Source organism: Lissotriton vulgaris, chromosome 2_1, assembly GCF_964263255.1.
Source record: "Lissotriton vulgaris chromosome 2_1, aLisVul1.2, whole genome shotgun sequence".
NCBI classification, from domain to species: Eukaryota; Metazoa; Chordata; class Amphibia; order Caudata; family Salamandridae; genus Lissotriton; species Lissotriton vulgaris.
The window spans coordinates 578270550-578293652 of NC_141687.1; the positions used below are offsets into that span (position 1 = coordinate 578270550).

General features: G+C 43.0%; 1 protein-coding gene across 1 annotated transcript; it reads right to left on the minus strand.

Annotated features, from left to right (window-relative positions):
• Positions 1-1226: 1226 nt before the first annotated feature.
• FEN1 (flap structure-specific endonuclease 1) lies at positions 1227-21817 on the minus strand. The gene is made up of 2 exons (XM_086955580.1): positions 21566-21817; positions 1227-5994 (listed from the first exon to the last, which is right to left on the minus strand). The coding sequence occupies exon 2, from the start codon at positions 5924-5926 to the stop codon at positions 4781-4783; it is 1146 nt and encodes a 381-aa protein (XP_086811706.1). The 5' UTR covers positions 5927-5994; positions 21566-21817; the 3' UTR covers positions 1227-4780.
• Positions 21818-23103: the final 1286 nt, after the last annotated feature.

The following is a 23103-nucleotide window of genomic DNA, read 5'->3' on the forward strand; positions in this document are numbered from 1 at the left end:
AGAACTGGTAGACCACAGCAGACCGGCAGATGTTGGTAACCAGGTCTAGGGTATACCATACACACTAACTCAGATGTGAACAGGGTGTGTCTAGTGGGGAACTGAATAGCAGTTCTAAAAGTGAAAGTCTTAAAGTGAAAAAAGAAAAACAAAGAGAAAAGCTCTAAAATTGGATAGCGACGGGGAAAAAAAAAAAACTTTTAATATGCACCCCTTCACTCCCAAATCAATAAAAACAGTGCAAGTAGTAGTATAACAAATGACTACCGACAAGAATGTTAGGTCAACATGTTTCTGCAGTCACTGGAGCCACTCGGCCTCCTGCTGCTTCCTCAGGACCATTAGTGCTACTGCTATGTGTTGAAAGAGAAAAAAGATATCACCTGATAAGTGCGATATACATTCGTCCTCCCGACTTTAAATCCAGTTGTTCAGCAGGGGAGATGTATAGATACATAAAAAAGACCAAAAGAAAGCACAATCAGTGATTCTCCCAACGTGCATCGATTGTGATACATTCATCTCAACAGACAACACTCTGGTTACATGAAACCAGCCTATTGTGGACAATACCAATTTGTCACGTATATATATATTGTTTCTCACTCACCCATTTGATGGGAAGGAACAGCCCCACCTCACCTGGCACCAGCTCAGGTAGTGGGTGCACCGCTCTGCAGTAAAAAATGGAAAGGTTTGCTTTGATATGGGGAAGTATCCCTCACACTCCACATATCACCGGTCCCTCGCGCGCCCCATCCGGCGCTGCACTCTCTCACCGATTAGATCACGCTTCTATGTTTACGAACCCCAGCGTTTGATAGTAAAGAATCGCTGGTTACACTCTGCGTCACTGATTTAAATGTGGCACATTAAACAATGTCTCTATTTACACTCGGGTGACGAAACAACCAAAGGAAATCGTCAGAGTCCTCACCATTAGAGATTATCTCGAGGACGTATACTTGATTAATTACAAATGCGCAAATGTACCCCCTAGCACGCGTGAGCCTCTTACCTCTCCGCCGGTACACCCGTCGTCCCTCTAAGCTGTTTCGTGGGGAGGTGCCGACACGGTGTACCGGCGGTCGCTATATTGTTTCATGCTTCCGCGTTGGGCGTCAGCGGCGTGCGTGACATCACGTCGCGGCACGTTGCGGTACTAGGAAAATGTAGTTCCCGTTTCAGTTAGCTGACACCCGAGGATGGTACCAACAAACAAGATCATTTTTAGCAATTTTATTGAACATTAACAAATATGGTACGGTTACATATTCCTATGCGAGGGTCGCAATCATGATACAACTAGCGATTACAATCCTTAAGGATTGTATTCCCTATTCAAAAAAAGACTGGCACCTGAAATGATGCCGTCTAACAAGGGGGCTTTTATGATTTATCAAGGTATGCTGTTCCATACTCATATGCAAGGACTAGTATAATGCCAAAACTAGCTTTTTCCTTATAAAAATCAATCGGTCTAAAAATAGCCCACAGGAAATATTATCTGAATCAAGCAGACAAGTTAAGTTAAACACCAGACTTCCATAATTAGATGCAAACAGTGACATGGGTTCTCAGAGTGACATCCAGGGAATTTCTTAGTTTAGCCCGGATTGGTCTGTCTTAAGTCTAAAGACCCATTTTTGTTCCCGTTTGAAAAGAAATTTGGGAATATCAGTGACTGCTGATGGAATCCAAGGTTGGTCAAGTACTGTCCAAAACAGATCTGAGGAAATGATTGGTCAGTATGGTCGCTTGTCTGCAGCATCTAATAGAGCTTTTATGCTCAGAGATTCGTACCTTAATTTTCCTCGTGGTCATCCCTACATAGTTCATTTTACAGGGGCATGTGATTAAATAAATAAGATTAGAGCTGTTACAATTTGTGAATCTTCTGAGTTGCCATGATCGGTCAGTGCCTATGTCGATACTGTGTGTCCTAGTTATTTGCGGAAACACCGCACAGTTGCCACAGGGATGATGTCCCATGACGGCAGGCAAATCCCACAGAGTGCCAACAGCTCGTGGAATAGTTGTTTTAGGTCTGGTGCGTACAAGCTGATCCCTCAAGCTCTGTCCTCTTTTAAAAGCAAACAAAGGAGGTGGCAACATATCAGTGCCCGTATTTAGAATCTTCCAGTGTTTCTTTACGATTTTTTGAATTTTATTAGAATTTGTACAGTAGGTGTTGACACACGTGATTCTTTCTGGTTTAGGTTTTGGAGGTGCCAACTCCAAAAGGCTCTCACTGTTATTGGAGGCCCTTTTCTTTGCGTGTCGAATAAGGGGTCTCGAATATTTCTTGACAACCAGATTTTTTTCAAGTACTTCCGAGTGTTCTTCGAATGCAGATTTCGTGGAACAATTCCTCTGGATACAGAGGAATTGCCCAAAGGGCAGGTTAACCCTAAGGGCTTTCGGGTGGAAGCTTTCATAGTTTAATAGGGAGTTCCTTGCCATTGGCATTCGGTACAACTCTGATTGTAATCCCCCTCCAGATGAAGAGATCAGTAAATCTAGAAAAGGCAGTTGATGTTTATCGAATTCTATGGTGCAGTTGAGAAAACAATTCCTTTCATTCAACCATAGATGGAACTGTTGGAGCTCCTCAACAGTACCCCGCCCCACTACCAGGATGTCTATATACCTCTTCCATACCCGCAGACACCGAAGATGTGGATTGGTGTCCGTGAGTATGTGGTCCTGCTCGAATTTGTGGACATTCAGGTTAGCGAGACTAGGAGCAAAAACGCTGCCCATGCTAGTCCCGCTAACCTGCAAATAGATCGACTCCTCAAACTGCAAAAAATTCTCAGTCATGGCCAAAGTGGCCATGGCCATAATTAGTCTTGCAGGCGTAATGGAATTTAGGTCTCTGTTGGTCAGCAGTTCTTCAATCACTTCCAACGTTTCTGTCTGTGGGATGGAAGTATAAAGACTTTCTACATCAAAAGACACTAGGAGGTCCAGCTCTTCATTGTACTCGATATCAAGGAGGATCCTCAAGACATCCTTAGTATCTTTCAGAAAGGTGGGCATCTCCCTCACTATTGGTTGCAAAAAGAAATCTACAAATGTCGATAAAGGTTCAAGCAGGGAAACAATACCTGATATAATCGGTCTACCAGGTGGCGGCCATTGGGCCTTATGTACTTTTGGCAATATATAAAAGTGCTGCATTCTCGGGTTCACGGTGCAAAGATATTGAGATTCTTTTTGAGTAACCCACCCCTCAGCTAGTGCTTCCTCCACTATGTGGCCGATGACCGTGGTGAGTCTGTCTGTAGGATCACTAGTCAGTTTACAGTATGCCCTGGTGTTTTCTGGCTCAATTGGCATAGGCATTCGGCTCGGTAGGAGTCCGAATCCATTAGCACAATCGCACCGCCCTTATCGGCCGGTTTGACTATCAAGGACTCTGTATTGGCTAATGTCCTCACTGCTTCTTGTTCTTTTTTTGACAGGTTAACAAAAGGGTTACATTGTTGTTGGTACAGTTGTCTCAGATCGTGAGCTACCGCCTCTTCAAAAGCCAGGACTTTAGCTGGAAGCCCAACAGTAGTTGGGTTAAAGGTAGATGGTCTCTTAAGTCCAGTGTTCTTTCTCTGTGTCCTCCACCAAGTCAGAACTCTGTTAGCAAAAAGGTAATGCAACCTAATTTTACGGAAGAACTTTCCCATTTGGGCAAGAAAAGGTTCACCTCTGTTTGTAGTTACAAACCCTAGTCCTTTGTTAAGGACCAATTCTTTAGTGTCAGTAAGGACATGTTTGCTAAGGTTTATCACAAGGCTTGCCCCGCTGATGTCCCCGCTTGACCCTGAGGGATTTTCTTCCCGTTCCTCAGATCCATTGTCACGGGTGGGAGGTTCCAACGGACTTGTCCCTATTGTTGGGCCCTCCATCGTCCTCTTGGACGTCCTTGGCTTTTTAGAATAACCTCAGTCTGATTCTTTATTCTACAGGCCCCTGAAACACTAAATAATGTAACTGATAGTGTAGATGAGGACAGCCTGAGGAACAATGTAGTTCTGGGATATCCAAATCACAAACGTAGTTTAGCTTTAGAACCACACTAGAGACAGCAGAACACACCACTTGTCTTTTGCCACCTTGGTTTTAGCTACATCAAGAAGAAACTGAAAACGGCAACAAAAAAAATTAGAGGTTAGTATTCGTCACTTTAAAAAGAAAAAATGTTTTACAGTGTATAATTTTCAGTATTTTTTTGGCGATGTATAAATTGGACATCGAAATAGGTTATAATGAACACAACACCCGGTAAATGCCTGCATTAGTTTGCAGAAAAGACCACAACGTCAAACAATTCTGATAATCTCGCAATTTCTTTGCAGAAAATTATCAAGAACGGTTATGCATTTAATGGTCGATTAGTTAAGTTGGTTTGATGCGTCGTATCAGGGGCTCTAAAGTGTCAGTTACATTTTACATATCTGTGAAAAACCTAAAGGTTTCTGCCCTCTCCGCACTGAAAATCACACACGATGTGATCATGAGGTGCAAAGTACAATAGAAGCAATGTGAAACTAAAATCTGTTTGCTCGTTATGTATTTTTGTAAATAAAAAGTGTTAACTTTATTCAAACTATATTAATTCAACATTTATCAAAAGAATCACCATGCAAAAGCTTCTGCAAGATTTTTTTTTGTCGGATGAATCGGTCTAGGAAATCGACAGTGAACACCACCGCACGGGTTTGTAACAGACTGGTGGAACATATAGCACATTACACAATAGAGCAACCACAGGGAACAGTTCTCATTTCCCCTTCTTGAATTTCCCTGGAGTAGCGGCACCCTTTGCTTTCTTTTTTGCAGAGCCTTTGGGCTCTGGCACTTTCCTTTTAGTGGAGCTAATGGACCCAGTCACCTTAAAGAAGTCATCCAGTCGTCCTTGCGTGGCACCCTGGCGGTTCTTGGCTAGTTTCTTTGCCCCATTGCGGATTCGATCTTCGTTGAACTGCTTCTCGCCACTCATGAACTCCACCAGCTTCTCCTCATCAGGTTCTGTCCATTTGAGCTCAATGCTGCTTGCATCTATCACTTCTGGCTCCAAGAAGAGCCGACGGGCTTCCTTGTGCAACCAGTTCTCAGGGACAGGGTACTTCTTCGTGTCAATGTTCTCCAAGATCTCTTCAATGCTCTTGTACTGTTTGATTAGGTCAATGGCCCGTTTGGGCCCCACACCCCGGATGGTCTCACAGTAGTCACTGCCTAGAAGAATGCACAGGTCCACAAATTGCTCATGTGTCACCTCCATGTCCTGATGGATGCGGTTTAGATGAAACTCTTGGATCGGCAGCTTCTTAGCCTCACTGGCAGTCAGATGCCTCAGCAGAACTGGAGTCCCAAAGGTCAGGGCATCCATATCCTCTGTTGCAGCTGCATAAACTTTGCCTGCCTTAACCAAGGCCGCACAAGTGGCCTCTGCCTCGCATGGGGCCTCTACATAGGGGATTCCCATCAAAGTGAGCAGTTTCTTGCACTCGTCATTATGCTGCTTGGTAACCTTCACCAGTCTTTTATTGAACTTTTCAATGTTCTCTGCCTCGCCCGCCTCCACAGCAGCCTCTAGCTGCTTCTCTGCCTCCGCCCGCCTCTCACTGCGCTTGACAAGTTCACCGGATTTCAAATCAGGGGGCTTCCCATCAAAGACGTAGACAGGTTTGATGCCATTGTCAACCATGCGGATAGTGCGATAGAACATGCCCATCAGGTGACTGGTGGTTTCACCATCTTCATTCTGCAACATATTGCCATCCTGGCGCACTGCAATTAGAAACTGGTAGATGCTCATTGAGGCATCAATGGCCACCTTCCTACCAAAGTAACTTTTGAAGTCATTCTCCTTGATGGCCCCAGGAGCCACATCTGCAATCAGCTTGGCCAAGCCATGAATTCCCATCCTGGTCACAGTGAGCAAGAGTCAGGACAACAAATGATTCAGGCTGGTGTTCCTTCACTGGTAAGTTCCTGCATTTAAAATAAATAAAAAAGACAGAAGAAAATGTATAAATCACTTCCAGTAATAACTTTAGATGTATTTAACTATGCAGTACATTAGCCTGGGTGCTGAAACAGCGACTTTTTTTTAACCTGGTCGGTGCGCCGGACGACCCCCGGCCGTCCGACGTCACAGTGGGCGTGTGAAGAGGACGTCCGGGGGTCCCCCGAAACAAGCCGACTCCATAAATCACCCGCACTGCAGCAGTATTCGCGCTGCGGTCACGGGTTAACATGGAGGGAAAGTAAGCACCAAACTGCGTGACACGCCAGGTATGGGAACACATGGAGAGAAGTATTGCCTTTCAGCTGGAAATGGTATAGCCCAAAGCTCTGTTTTTAATATAAATTTGGGGCCTTTGGTGGTCATATCACTGCAAATACTAGATTTGAAAAATATATATTATGGTCTACGGGTGCTCGTGGAAGACAATTTCTATGGACTGGAATCTAGAGAATGCTAAAGTGAATCTGGTATTTTACTGACCTCTGATGGTCGTTTTCTATCAAGACAGTTAAATAGATGCCGTTGAACAGACAAGAAGAAAGTCCCCAAGCAGACAGGTCCTAGGGCTGATCTCCAGAGCCCACAAAGCACATACACATATAAGTATATACAAAAGTATATAAAAGAGGTCTTGAATGCTCGACCTAAAAACTAAAAGGGAGGGTCAAAAATAGAGGGGGGTGGGCGGAATGGATGGCCTAGTCTTTAACAACTACAGTAAACGGGAACCTTAACCCCAAACACAGGTTTCTTCCTCTAGAATTTGCCTGGGCAAATGCATTCTTGTGAATAAGGAAAACTGCACGTACCAATGTGTTTTGATAATTAGGTAGTGACAGCAGATATGTCTCTCAAAGCCCATGAAGTCTGAAACACCGTTGTAGCACGCTAGACTTTTTTTATTCACATTTAAAAAATACAATTATTTTAAAAAAAGATGGATGTGTGAATTAAGTTACTGCACTGGTCAGACTACCTTCTTACTGAAGCAAAACCAATGACCCCAATTGGCACTGAAGAACACACCATGCACCCACACTAGCAGGGTTGCAAAGAAAAACACCAGATCCCCCACCCTCCATCTCGTGATGATCTCAACACATTTAACATATCAAATCCAGCAATCCATCCTTTTCGAGGAGACTCCATGCATATTCCTTAGAATTATATGGTACAGCCAACACCCAAACAACCTCATATCCCAAAACCACTGGACCTTAATGCACCAAATTACCTGAAGAGGAGTACTTCCCACCATAGGAACTACATACAACATCAGTAAGAGATCCACTCTTCGTATTGAACTACACACCTGAGTCAAGCAAAGCATAGAACAACCAAAGGAATTCATGAATGTACCGATCACTCGAAAGCCAACAGGGTTGCTGTTGCCTTCCTAAATGATCAGACTACTCAATTCTGGCTCAAGCCTCGAGGCGGGAGCAAAGTGCAACTAAGGAAGAGGAAATGCATCGATCATAGGTCTTGAACAAATTTCACTTATGAACTAATGTCATGGTGAAGGTAAGTCCAATGTTAGCACCCAGCACGTTTGGTGCACACTTGTCGGCCTTTTCTCCTACACCCATCCATCAATTAAACAAAAAGCTGAACTATATTATCACCATTTAGCATATGCTTTCACACTCCTTGGATAAAAAGTTGTCAATTTATGTGTTATTGAGTGTGAACAATGTATTCATGTATTGTGTTGTTTTCCAAACCTAGCTACAGTTTCAGTAGAAAGGCGTTTAATAATCATAAAGATTGCTTTCTCAAGGACATTATCCCAAAGTGTAAATGTAATAACTCAAATGATGCAGTACCAAAACTATGCAGTGTACAGATCACATCGTGAGGATCTGCTCCACAGATTTAGCACTGTTGCAGGGCTATGGCACTGCCAACATGGCAAACAACTACAAACGAGCGACTGTTACAATCACTTAAGACTAACCCCTATTCTATGGCAATTGCATTTATGTAGCGCTTCCTACACCAGACAAGGCATTGTAGCACTTTATGGCAAGTAGGATCCTACTCCAGAACAAATGGTTAGTTGTTAATTCAGTGTGTATGAGATTAGTCTCGTGCTCTTAAGGAAAACATTCCGTGCACTTTACTCCTCTGGGATTAAATTAAGGGTAGCTAACCGGGTTCATTAGTAGGGGCTATGTGAGGTCAAGCAAATGGTTTGTGGATTAAATAAATAGACTAGACAAGATTAGGTTATGGTAGGATGCAGGGCCATGATTCGAAGGTAAAGATGGTGTAATCTATTAAATGTATAGGCAGTTTGCAAACACAAATAATAGAGATTAAGCAGATAGCCATGCAATTTAAAATAGGCCACATACTCCGATTGAGGAGGCATGAAAAAGATTGGTGGTAAGGAGATGGTTTTACAAAACAAACAACTATAGGGGAGGTAATCCAAAGTGTTATGTCAATTTACAATGCAGGGTTTGGGAATAAAGTGGGAGTATATCACATAGTCTGAGGATGTAAAATTGCATTAAGAAAAATACAGGGATCTGAATGGGACCTACATAAGAATTTGCTCCAGGAGATTTAAGCCCGAGTTGGTCTACTTCCATTACAAAGACTAAGTATGCGGTTTACACCTTTCTTGCTGCATTAGTTACCTGCAGTTTACATATAGATTCTAAAGAAGAGATAAATTAACCCACTGCCACCGTACATAGACCATGCTCTTACCTGCAGCTACTGGATTAGATTCCTTGGCTAACTTGCGGGGCTGAAACACATTGGGCTGTAATATTGGCTCTCTTCATCACAACCTCTCTAGGTAAACAGGGAGATCTACATAGTGCACATGCTGTGCAAGTGGTAAAGCAGACCATAAGAAAATACAGGGGACCTTGGAATGGATGCCTAGCATTAGCCATCACCATTATTTGTGCACCATTTTCTGCTGGCTTAGTTTTGTTTCTGCCCAACAAATCGCTCATGTTCATTCTCTAATCAAGCCTCGCCGACCGCACTACCGGCCAAGTGGTTTAAACACACAAGAAAAAAAAAAAAACTTCATAACTGTCCCACGCCATGCTTCTGGATTGGGTAGCTACCAAAACTACACATGTCCAACGCTGCCCTTAAATCAATAGACTTCGTATGATAATCTACCCAATTGCGGTCAGAAATGTGATAAAAAGTTGGAGCAGAGTGTTAGACCTGTCAGCCCTTTGGGTGGTCCCTCCTTATTTTTCTCCCTTCTATTTTTGCGTCCACTGATGTTTTTGGGTGTTGACCTTATGCTCTGGGCGCTCCATTATTACCAATTAATAATTAGGCGCAGGTGCTCTTTTAAAATGAGGGAGTGTAGGTGCTCCTTTACAAAATGGTGGCCTATCAACTGTCACCTCAGAGCCTTGGGTCATAGGATGACATGAGGGGTTCCAGAACCTTCTGGTCCACTCTAGTCACTCAGGGCCCAGGCTATAAATAGGGGAGGGGTGCGAAGGCCATTTTGTGTGGAGAGTCCAGTCAGGAGTTACGGCTACTAAGTGGGGAGGTTGTTGCACTGAGGGGGGCAGGGGTCTGGTTGTCCTTAGGGGCTACTACCCCTCTCTGTTGATGCTGCCCCTGCGCGTTGACCTAGCCTTGCCATTGACAGCTCTGTGGGACCACTTCACTCCTTTTGTACCCTTCGTGAGAAATTCTGGACTGACTCTGGGGAGTGAGAGCAATCGATCTGGCAGCTGGGGGTGAGTGCTACTGCCCTCATTTTTCCTCACCCTCGCCGTGCCGCCGCCTGAAGCCCTAGTTTACCTAGACTCTTGCTGCCCTGTCAAAATCGCCCAGAGCCTGCCTCTCCAGTGCGGATGTGGAGACTGCCGCAGACCAAGGCGTGACCTACGCACGCCTTACCTTTCTGCCGCTAGCCTGCCTGAAGTCCCTGCAGCGGGGTGGATTCCCTCCGGGAGCCGGAGCTGGTGGTGCTTTTGTCCCCGGTCCTGGGGTGGGTCAGAGGCGTTGCGCGGGCACTGTTGAACCGCCGGGCCTCCGCTGAGGAGATTCTGGGAGGCCGGCGGTAGTGAGAGAAGCGCCGCTTCAGCGGGGTGGGAGTCAGGTGAACGACCGAGTTGAAGCCCCGCACCAGCGCGGACAGAAGAGAGCGCAGGAAGGCAAACTGGAAGGAGGCCGAGGGAGGAGTCTGCCTTGAGAGTGGAGTGGAGTGGAGACAGCCGGAGAGGTTGTGGCTGACGCGCTACTTGTCCCAAGGGGAGGAACCAACCTCCGTGGGCCTGTCCCCGCTGATACCAGACACAACTGCCTTCGGGGAACCAAATGAGGGAAGGCTTGTCCCCTGAGCTGTTGGTCTACCGGAGCAAGGGACACAACTTCTGAACTCAAGTAAGCTGGGGTCTGGGGCTAGCAGGAAAACGCAGCACACTGAGATCCTCGCCGGGCCTGGACACTGATTCGTCTCCCTGGCCCCATCGGAGGTAGTGAATGGTGGGCCCAGGGGAGTGAAGAAAAGAGCTACACCACGAAAGGAATTTACCTGGCCTACCAAGGGACTGCCACTATCCGCTACAGCCATCCTGGAAGTAGCGCTAAGCAAGTAATAAACCTAGGGTACGTTTACTTACTGAAAGTGATGGGAAGCATGTCTAATTAGTAGTGGGAGCCTTGCTACATTGCTGGAATTATGAACTGCCTACCTTAAGTGGATCTATTACGCAGTCGATTTAATACTTGTTTGATTTAATGTAATGAACTGCCTTCTTAAAGTGAATGTTGTGCGTATTCAATACACATCTGACTAATTGTTTTAGCCTGCCTTCATCACTCAAGGTATTCAACTGTTTGATTCCTTATCAAAGTACCATTGCTGCAGAGCTTCCACTAGAACCTGCTTCCTATCAGTTGTGTATTGAAAGGAGTCCTTTTTGGTAATTTATCTTTACATCTAACCTGCTTCCTAGTGCTAAGACAAAATAAGGCTCGCTTAAGTAATGAAATCTTATGTCATGACATGCGTTTACAAGTGCAGGTGATCCAATGTTAATGTCTAAAATGTTGATTTATTAAATTGTGATGCAACTGAAAACCTAATTGAAAGGAAAGATAAAGCTTTTCTACCTTTTCTAAAGATGGTGTGGAGTCATTTTTGGTGGAGGTGCACTGGATTGCTGTGGTGAGTGTGACGCAAGTACAACACAATTGCCTTGAAGATAGGTCTTGTCACTCTGTGCCAGGCTACCCTTGGTGGACTGGTGACCCCGGGTTCAACACAGAGGTGATGTCCAAGGCAGCAATTCCCATCCGCTTGTAGCATTATAAAAAGGTGGATCGTAAAATATCATTAATAACCACCAATCCAGAACTCTCAAATTTAGTTAGAAAAAAAAAATTTGCGACAGCCGAAATAAAAGAGCCATTGTCATAACTAGAAATTAAAATCCTTAACGCAACTGACCATGGACGCAACCATTTTCTTTCCCTCCCCGTTTATGTTTTCTTCATTAGTTCTGGGATTAGAGATAGAAAAAAAATGGTTTTTTTCCTACACACACATTACATAGTGAGTTTCAACATAAAAAAAGTTATGACACTAGTCCAAATAATTCCGCTATATATATATATATATATATATATATATATATATATATATAAATAAACTGCCAACAAGAGCATGAAGCATTTTTACAATCTGGTCTTTACCTGAAAATAGGTTATGTGCCAAAACCAGATCGCCAACCTAACTTCGTATAAAACACAACACGTAGTTTCTAGATCATTCTCCTCCATCTTGTGAGTTGCAGCCTACATGTGCCCCAGATTGCAGTGAGCAGAGTCCAGGAAGTGGTAAGGAGACAGACTAGTGCTGTCTCTTCCCAAGACAAAAAGTTGTTTAAAAAACGATTTTCACTTTGTGTTTACTGTCTATGTCTGTGGTTGTTACAGTTAAAAATTGTAGTTTTTAGCCTGCAATTGCATATTTTATCACCTGTGTTGTGTTTTAAATTTGTGGTTTTCCCTGCCCATGATTACCTCCATTTAGTGTGTTGAATTGTGGGATTTGCAGTCCAACCTCTGTAGTTTGTCCCTCTCATTCCTTGGTGACAAATCTGTTATCCCACCAAATGTCTCCTTTGCTCTGTGCTTAGACATGTGTGCTAAAACAGTGCACCCCCAGCCATTTTGTGTTCACAAGCCAGTGAGGCCAGCCCCCCTGCTCCCCCCCCCCCCCAAACAGGGATTTTCTACATCAGAGGGTGCTTCTGTGAGCTGTATTTACTGGGGCCTGTGCACTTCGTTTTTTGGCCAGCAGGGGGAGTAAAGCTTTATTCAAACAGTATTGTTAGATTTCGAGTTAGTGAAGCCTTTACCTGCAGAAGTCCAAAGTTGTGGATTGAGCCGGTCTGTCTCTTAGGAGATTCTGAACAGGAGAAGCAGCTTCCAACTCCCTGGCCAGCAAACCCTGTCTGAGGTTGCTGGGACTTTATATGGTCTGCTAGTGGTTGGCACATGTGTACACTGATTGGTGGTTGTATCTGGTGTTTCTATTGGGTGAGGGTTAATGTCCTCATTTGTTGGGTATTTGAGGGTTCTGATTGGTTTCTCGGTCTGTGATTTAATCATTGTAGGGTTGGGACTAGGGTTAGGATTTCTATTTGAAGTAGGGACTAGGGCTTTCTACATTATTGGGAGTAGGGTGGGACTAGGGCTAGGGTTAGACCTTTAATTGGAAGTAGCTATTTAGGGCTTCTGGTGTGATTGGTTGTTGGACCAGTTGTGGGACTAAGAGTAGGGTAGGCTTTCTATTGGAAGTAGGGACTAGGGCTACCTGTACCATTGGCTGCCTGGACTTGGGTTAGGACTAGTGGTAGGGATAAGGCCTTTATTGGACGTTGAGATCAGGGTTTTCGAACCGATTGGGTGCTTGGACTAGGGCTAAGATTGGCTGCAAGGCCCTGGTCTCCTACTGGTTCTAGATGTTAGGGCGATAGTGTTAGGGTTTCCATTGGCTGAAGGGGTCACCTGATTACTAGGGCTACAAAAAAGGCCAGGCTTAGGGAGGAGAGGGCAAGGGCAGAGAGGGCAAGGGCAGAGAGGGCAAGGGCAGAGAGGGCAAGGGCAGAGAGGGCAAGGGCAGAGAGGGCAAGGGCAGAGAGGGCAAGGGCAGAGAGGGCAAGGGCAGTTGCCTTTTTGAGCCTGTTCGGGACTAGGGCCAGAAATGCTGCCCTTTTTCTCATTTAACAATACTCAGTCCACACCATCCACAAACAGAGTGACACACTCACACCAAATATACACCACGCAAACACTATGCACAGATTAATTTACCAGCATGCACCACCAACCTAACCAAACCACATCTACACACCCTACTATCCCAAGTACCACACATATCCACCATCACCCACAAACAGTACACAACTCTATCCTATACCACTAACCAATACACTCATCACTAACACAACGCCAATCAACACCATACATAACTACATCCCACTCAGACAGACTCTCCATGCTCCAATTACACCCAACAGTCCACCTTTTATCACTAACATATAATGATCCTTCCATCAGTTGTCCAACAAACACCCTCCTCTCCCTTCTACCAGAACACTAATACACAACACACACACACACACTGCACATCACCACACTTTGTAACTTGAAACAAACCAGTCCAAGATAAACACTCACCTCTACTTCATTCCCTCCTACACACAACATACACTCTACTCATAAACACGCCACCACCCCCTCCACGGCACAACCTCCTCTCACAAACAATACTACACAACCAAATCAGGTGCATGAAACATATACATCAGCACCCCTTTTCACCACACCTCAAAAGCAAAACATATCACCCACACCAGCACAACAAGATCTTCAGAGCGCAACACCTCATAATACTTACCATTACAAAATACATACATATACCCACCTTTCAAAGCACAAAAAGGAACGAATTCCAATGCCAACCTTTCAATACAGCACCTCTCTTTAACACACGCAAAAAATATAAGCAACATGCCACACATCACAACTTTGCTTCCCCAAGTCTACCTAACAATGTTACACCACAAAAGCAACACAGCACTCCAACTCATTCTAAAAACACCATCTCCAACACATACACATGCAGACCCATCAAAATGTCTTCTTAGCATGCGGAACACGATAAAGAACAGCTACACGATTGCTATCCTAAATACAGCAAATACCAGCACTAAAAGCACACCTGCTACACACCTGCACAATACGGATCACTCTTCTACAAAACAAAGTCCCACTATCACCAAAGGCCACTGTACTTATAAATGCTCGATCCACCTCTAAAAACAAGCATCACATCTACGACCTTCTCATCGATGCAAAACCAGACATACTATTCATAATCGAATCATGTTTGGGAGAGGATATGGCTCCGGTCCTGCATGAAGCCATTCCTCTAGGCAAAAATAATCACCCAAAAATCGTATAGCCAAAAAAGGAGGTGCTCTAGCTGTTGTATTCAGGCAAACAATACATCAGACTAAAGTTGACAACATCTCCATAAAGAATTGCGAGGCTCTTCTAACAAGATGCAATCCTACACCGTCTTCCACCTGTAACTTCCTGCTCCTTTACAGACCTCCACCTAGCAAGGCAACATTCCCAGGCGCACTTTTAGACACAGTTTCAAACCTGCTAACAATACACTCCAACCTATGCGTTCTGGGTGACCTTAACATTTGGTTTTATAAAACCAATATGACCCATCCAAAAACAATCACCGGGCTAGAAGAATTAAACCTGCATCAGATTTTCCCAATCCGACACACACTGCTGTACATATCCTAGATGTCATTTTTGCTAAAACTGAACTAGTTACCTTTCAAACTATAACTCCAGTCACATGGTCAGACCACCACTTGCTTGCTTTCCAACGTAAAACAACACTAAGCGACTCACCTAAAACTACCTTACATCCATCCACCTATCGGCCGAGGAACAAACTCAATTTGGAACACTTGGAAACACAACTAACATCCACTACAAATCTGGAAACCATAAATTCTGTTCAGAATCTATAGGAGTGGCTACAGGAAGCTTTTGACATCCTGATACCACTCAAAGCCACACAACAGAACAAAAGAAAAAAAGCACCTTGGAGAAACATAGAAATAAAAGACATAAAACAACAAATTAGAAAGCTGCAACGTACCTGACTCAAAACAAACGCCAAACAAGACAAACTTCACCTACAAAAAATTAACAGATTATATAAGTCTGCTATCAAAAAAGATAAGAAAAGGTACTATTCAGACAGAATTCAAAACACTAAATGTGCAAATAAAGAATTCTATCAAATACTCAATGAATTTCAAAAACCACATTGCCTAGAAGGAACTCATCCAATTACTCAAGATTTCACAGACAAACTGGCAAATCATTACACTGGACAAAGCAGACACGTTGGACTCGTACTTACAACAGAAACAAAGCACCAGCACTAACTCTTGTACAAAATAACTATTCAAGAATGCTCTAATCAAGCCTCTCCGTTCCTTCCAACACATCTCACACGATGAACTTATGGACCTGGTCAAAGCAAGCAGGCCTGCCGGCAGCCCTTCTGACCCCTGTCCGCCACTAACTTTCATGACCATTCTTTTAACAACCTCTGCTGCCATTCCAGTAAGAAGAATCATTGATTCCTTAACTACTGAAATATTTCCAGAAGAACTCAAAAAGTCATACATACGCCCTTTACTGAAGAAAACAAACTTGGACCCGCTGAACCCTGATAACTACAGACCTATTACAAATGGACCTTTCCTGGGCAAACTGATAGAGCAGCAGGTGCCCAGATGTCACAATTCATTGAAGAGAATGACATACTTTCAGATTTCCAAACAGGATTCAGTCGGGAAGAGGCACTGAATCTGCCCTCCTTGCCATCTGGGATGACCTAAAGAATACAGTTGACCGCAACGGGGTTGCTGCGCTACTCCTCTTGGACCGATCAGCTTCCTTTGACACAGTTGACCGTGACACTCTGAAACAAAGACTTTATGAAGCTGGCATAGAGGGAACTGCTCTAGACTGGATCGCGTCCTACCTTCGAAACAGAACGAATGTCATCCACACCCTACCTTTCTCGTCCAAACCGTACTTCACAAATGCAGGGGTCCCTCATGGTTCTATCATCTCGCCCATGCTTTTCAACATCTACATGAAGTCTTTACCAGTACTGATCAATAAATTTTAGCTCATGTGCTACAACTATGCAGATGACACGCAAATACTCCTTTAACTGGAATGCCCCAAAGACAAATTGGTGATCAGCTGTCTCAGAGCCGTGGATCAGTGGATGACATGGAGCCATCTCAAATTGAATGCTTCATAAACTGAAATACTCACGTGTGGCGATTGGAAAAATTACAACCCGCTTGCCGCATGGCCTGATGAACTAGGATCACTGCCTAAAGTAAAGTATTAAAGGAAGTAAGAAACTTCAAATGAACATGGACTCCAAGCTGTTGATGAATGTCTAAGTGGATAAACTAGCAAGATCAAGCTTTGCTACTATAAAAACGCTGCAACAAATTTCCCCTCATTTGGGATTTCCACACAAGGTCCAAGCTACCATCTCCCTTGTTCTATCCAAAGTCGATTACGTCAATAGCATCTACAAGGGATCACCTTTAACGACCATGAAAAGACTACAACGGATTGAGAACTCGGCTGCCCGACTACTCTTGCATATCAAACCACGAGACCACATCTCCCCTGCCTTGAAAGCCCTGCATTGGTTACCGGTTGCCAGAAGATCCACGTTCAAGCTGCTTTGTATTACCCACAAAGCAATACATGGAATAGGACCACTCTTCATCAGGAATAAAATCACCAAACACATTCAACAAAGGAACCTCCGCTCTAAAGGAGCATCTCGCCTCAAAATTCCACCATACAAGAAAAAAACCATGGGTGGCACATCCTTCTCCGTTCAAGCAGCCAAACTATGGAACTCTTTACCCCCCAACATAAGATCCACCGACAACCACCTTATCTTCAGAAAACTACTTAGGATCTGGCTCTTTCCCACATAAGCACCATACGGAAACAGAAATTTACAGCCTATCCCTCTGTATATAAACATTTGTTTTCACTATAGATATGTACCTATCTTTGTGTATTATTTTATAAAAAAGGTAAAATAATTATGTTGTTGAGAGAAAATAATAATAATATTCATCAATAAATAAAAATCTTTGGTCTACATGTACATACTTCCATTGTGCATCTATGTACCTTCCATGTACTTGGATCTGTGTGTGTTACTTTTCTCCTGAAAAAGCATATCCAATGCACTACCCTATTTCTCATCCTGTGCCTCTATCAATATATTTAATCTAAATATACTTACTTTATGTATCTATATACTTTCAATGTACTTATGGATCTATATATTTATCACTTTCTTCTAATTTAGCATTTACAATGCACTAGCCTATTTCTCAGCCTCTCAATATATCTTCTAGCCCAACCTTCTGACTCATCTCAAACTTCTTTCTACTACTCCTAATTCACTACCCTCTCATCCTATACATCTATCAATATATCCTCTACATCCACTCATTTATCTCAAACCCAATACCACTACTATGATCGCCAAAATAACCCTTGACTCTCTCCTGCTCTACCACTTCTTGCATCATCTGACACCTTTTTACTACACCGATCCTCCTGTAAAACAAACCTTTCTAAACTCTCCCCTCGGACTCCTTCCCTCCAAAACTCCGTTTTACTCATCCAAAAGCCTCTTCCTACTGCTAAGACCTAAAAAAAAATCCTTCACTCTTTTATCCCTCCACTATCCTTTTCAATCAAAATTAACAGACTAACATGTTCACTACTCAAATTCCATATTCAACTATACTAATAAACTACCCAAATAACTGAACAACATATCTACTACTCAAATTACTTCATATTTATACTATATTAATTTTCAACACTAATCCTTTATGGGTTCCGGAGTGGCATTAATTGCTATATGAATGCAAATCTTTCTTCCCCTTTTATCCATCCGCTATCCTTCTCACTCCAAGTAACAGACTAATATCCACCACTGAAATTACCTCATATTTCATTATAATAATCCACCACTAATCCTTTAAAGGTTTCCTGAATAGCATACGTCAACAAGCGAGCGATAAATACAAACCTTTGTTCTCCTCTATCCTTCTGCTATCATTCCAAATCCAAACAACTGACTAAACTTTTAACCACCTCTAAACCTGCAAGTTCACAACTGAAATACAATGGACTACAGCCCTGTTACAATTGCAACAATGTGATCAAAGGCAACGTGTTACATCACCCGATGAAAGGCCATAGAATTAAACTTAAAGTAAATGAGACATGTAACACGTCTAAAGTAAATTTACCTATTGAAATGCCCTTGTGGCTTATGCTACGTGGGACACACCGAGAGGAAAATAAGAACCAGAATCCTGGAGCACAAAAGTAATATAAGAACAGCCAACACCAAGTCATCGGTGGCTTCACATTTTCTTGATCGAAGACACAATGTAGCTCAGCTACAGTTTATGGTTCTGGAGAACGTTGTAAATCAGGAAGGCATGAACCCTAAGCATAAACTATTACAGAGGGAGAACTTCTGGATACGTTACCTGAGCACGATGCAGCCCACTGGGCTAAAATGATCGCATGGAATTTCTTTGTTACCTGTGACCTTGAATGTATCACATTGATGACACTATTTCGGTTCTCATGATTCATCTGTTGACTGATTTTGATATGCATTTTTGTTTGTTTTACATTTGATGACACTGTTCCTTTCGTTTTTCATGACTCATCTGTTGACTGATTTTGTCAAGCATGTTTGTTTACATTTTTTCATCCTCAAATATTCACTCTGTCACCTCCTCCATTATCTATTTATTTCTTTAAAATTAACTCCCTTTCTTCACTGTATGTTTTACTCAGATCACGCACGTAATTTTATCCTGTTAATTCACCTCGTTTTTTACGGCGGTTTTTAACTTTCTAACATGGCCCCCGTTTCGGCTTACACTCTTCGGACGATTTTCAGGCCGTTACCTCTGTTGATGATCAGCACCGGCCGGGTTGCTTTCAACCTAGCATACGCCGACCGGATAGACGGATGCACTCTGAAACTTTCTGACCGGATCGCACACGAATCACAAGTAAGCGCCGAACTGTGCCTTCACCCTGAAAACTTGCTGCATGTTCACAAATCGCGCACCTTATAATACTCGTTTCTCCGACCTCATGCATATTACAGTTTGATGTTTTTATAGCGACAATGTCACGAGCACGCTTAGATTCCAAACTTCGTTGCACTCGTTTCCTTGCAACTTTGGTTGGTTACGGGTCTATACCTCGCCTACTTCGGCTTGTTTCATTTATTTTTAACTCATGTTATTTTCACCTGGGCTACCGTCTTTTCTTTTGGAAGTTATTATTTATTTCACATGAACATGATTCTTGATAGTCATCTGTGATGCACAGTGCATGTGCTAACAAATTGCAACGTCACACAGGGATAGTATAACCCTTTAAAATTGTGTTAGCATTTGGAGAAAGTCTTCTCGAAATTTAGTTTGTTTTTATATTTTTTGATTCACAGACCCCTCCCCTGACGAAGGGCTGCACGAGCCCGAAATGCATTGGGACTGATGGGATTGTTGATGGAAAAAATGTGGATGTATTTTTCTGATGTTTAAGAAATCTTACATTTAAAGCAAAATGGTACTGGAGTTACCTTGCATCTATTGAAAATTACAACTAGTGAACAATTGACAAACAAACTTGTCTGCTTGAACTTTATTATACCTGTTGGTATTACCTAACGCGGTGCGCTGGGGGACAATTCCCATTGGGAACTTGCTATTCTTGGTATTACCTCATATTTTACCATAATAATTCACCACTAATCCTTTAAAGGCTTCCTGAATGGCATGCGCCAACAAGCGAGCGATAAATACAAACCTTTGTCCTCCTCTATCCTTCTGCTATCATTCCAAATCCAAACAACTGACTAACCTATCCACCACTTAAAATGTACTTCATGTTTCACTATGCTAATTCAACACTAATCCTCTATGGGTCCCGGAGTAGTGTGCTACCCGCCGAAAAAACACTTAGACACCTCGTCAGGGGTAGTAAGCGCTATATAAATGCAATTACAATACAATTACTTGTTTTGTTGCGACGTACAGCACTTCGCTCCTTTGCAGCTAGGTTCATGCTTTATAAACAAGGCTCCCTGATTTCCGTTTTTACAGATAAATACAGACAGAAAACATTTATTGGTCTGTATTTTTAAATGTGGATAAAAACGGAAATTGGGTTGCTTTCCGAGTAATTCTAAATACCGTCTGTGACTGCCAGGCCAATAGTTGTGTGGATATAGGTAAGGGGGCTACCAAAGAAAGGAATTTTAGTGAAGAGGCTTTTACAGTTGGTATTGAAATTTGCATATTTTCTAAGCACACCAATTAGTCAGGGGTGTTTACAGCATTGAAACCTAGTATGCATTCAAGCGTGAGTGCATATTTACCGGTTAAATACATTTGGAAATATTTCAGCTTCATTTTTCCATAAAACCCAAAATAAATATGGATAAATGCAGATAAAATTAGCAAAAAATAAAAGATAGACGGAAATGTAAAAAAAAACCAAAAAAAACACACACAACACATAAAACCAGGAGCCCTATTATAAACACCCTAAACAAAAATAAACATACAATACAACTGTATCACGTGCTTTTTGTGGAGCATTGTAGACTACGGTTCTGCCTCCAGGCGAGTGCGTTTTAGCAATGTTTTCCAGAGGGCAAATGCACTTAAAAGCAATCATTTGTAACAAAACTGTAAAATGTTGAAAATATGGAAGTTTCGCATTGTATTACCAAGTGCACTGCTTCAGATGGAACAGTTCACCATGGTACCTCGCCCCACAGTCATGCACCCACCCATATGCCGCTCTCCGCTGATCGCTTGTGAGTCGCTACCGCAGGGCGGGAATTTAGTCAAAGACCTCGAACAGCTGTATGGGTTTAGAGACGATCACAGCTGCCTTTGCTCCAAAGCCTACAAAACTACCAGGTTTAAAACTAATAAATGCAAACTGCTCATTATGCCATATCATGTCCCTCCAAGACCACCCTCATGAACTAATTAAACTACTTCACCTAACCCGGAGACTCCTCTCCTTGCTACGCAATTCCGTTAGACACTTCAAAACACACTTGTTTAAATAAAGCTACATATAAAGTCTGGACCTCTCTGACGGTGCTTTTTTTTGGGATGGTGCTTTTCTGTGCTGAATAGTAAATATCTTTAAAGTGTCTCACAACTTCAAATAGTAAAAGTAAATGCGGGGCATATTATAAGCCTTGGCAATACAAAATGATTATTTTATCTCTTGCGCACACACAGGCATTTTCCTATATACGCTAACGGAGGAAGGCTGTCTGGACTCTATAGTAACTACCTCTCCAATACTTACACAGACCAGTCCTAAATCCACACACGTGTCCACCACCGTAGCTGTTTCCCTCACGAAAGTAGTTCAGTCTCAGTCTAGCACTTCCGATCTAATAATAACCAATCCCGTGGCTGAACATATTCCGGGAGTTTTCTGGTAGTGGGCGTTCCGCTGTTGTTTAAGGTGACCTAGGATTGGTGTATTAGGACACCCCAGCCAATCCCAGCCAGTCCCAGCGCGTCATGCAGTATTTAGAAAGTACTGATTCGCTGTGGAGTCCGCGCGGCAGAAGGTGCGTATTTTCTACAGTGGCGGATTTAGCGGGAGAATAGGTCCTCCGGAAGTGATTGAGCCAGTATTGGGACATGGCGGGTATCCCACATTGTCTACTGCCCTCCTGGTAGGAGAGAGCGGGAGGAAGGGGGAATTTTTAAGCCGACATGTGAAGTGATGCGAGGGAGAGATGGTTGGACCTTGTCTCTGTCTCCCGTCTGCTCACGACTAATAGCCGGGCAGGCCGTTTTGAAAATCATTTTATCTAAGTGTTCGGCCGGTCTTTTCCGAAATTGGTGAGGATGTTTATTTATGCGTTTTTAAATAGCGCATACTTTACCCAAAGGTGTCAGCGCGAAGAACGCAACTTAATACATTCAGAGTAGATGTGACTGTACGTAATTTACTATGGTTACTTATTTATGGTGAGAGTTTTACCGTACCTTTTTGGATTTCCAATTACATATTCACTGAAGATTCCATATTAAGAAAAGTTATAGCGATTAGGTGGCACAAATACATATTAAATATTTACAGGTTTGAAGCGGAAGGTCGTAATATCTCGAGTGTGAGGATAGGGATGGGCTGCAAGTTTTCAAAATTGCATAATGGTTTTTAGTATATTGGCAATGGATGCCCAGTTTTTTAGGTGACGCTGGTTCGATTCGCACCCTGGTGCTACTAAGTTTCATCTTCAGACGGATCACATCAATCATTTGTAGCTTGGCTGACTGTCGGGGGATAATTTCCCATGTACATGCTATCCTGCATACCACCTGTTCCCCAGAGAGTTCTTAATGTTGCTTCCCAGTCCTTCCCAATCTAGGCTATCATTTAGCTCCTCTATTTTTTGTGATGGCGTGTGTAGCATTTACAAGCTTTTCTGGTCTAGCTTTCATTGAGAAGATTTTTTTACCCGTTTATGATTTCTCCTAGGTCAGCTGTTCTTAACCTTTAGACTATGTGCATTACCTAGTCAGGAAGTTTCTGGATATGTGACCTCTATTCAATATTTGCTGCCAATGGTCGTAATTGCTTTGAGCTAAATAGCAATATAAAGTATTTCTCCTATGAGGATAATAGTTTTTAGGTCAAGCCTAGCAGAGCGCGTGCCCTGCTCTTCAAGGCATATTTAACAACAAGGGGTGGTGATGGACAGAGTTTCTGAATTAAGCAGAATACTCTCACCCAGTCAAGAGATCAGGGCTAGATCCAACATCGTTTTTTAGCTCACTGCACCATCTCAGCTCAGAACCTGGCTATATGCAAATTAGTCTGTTCCTGTC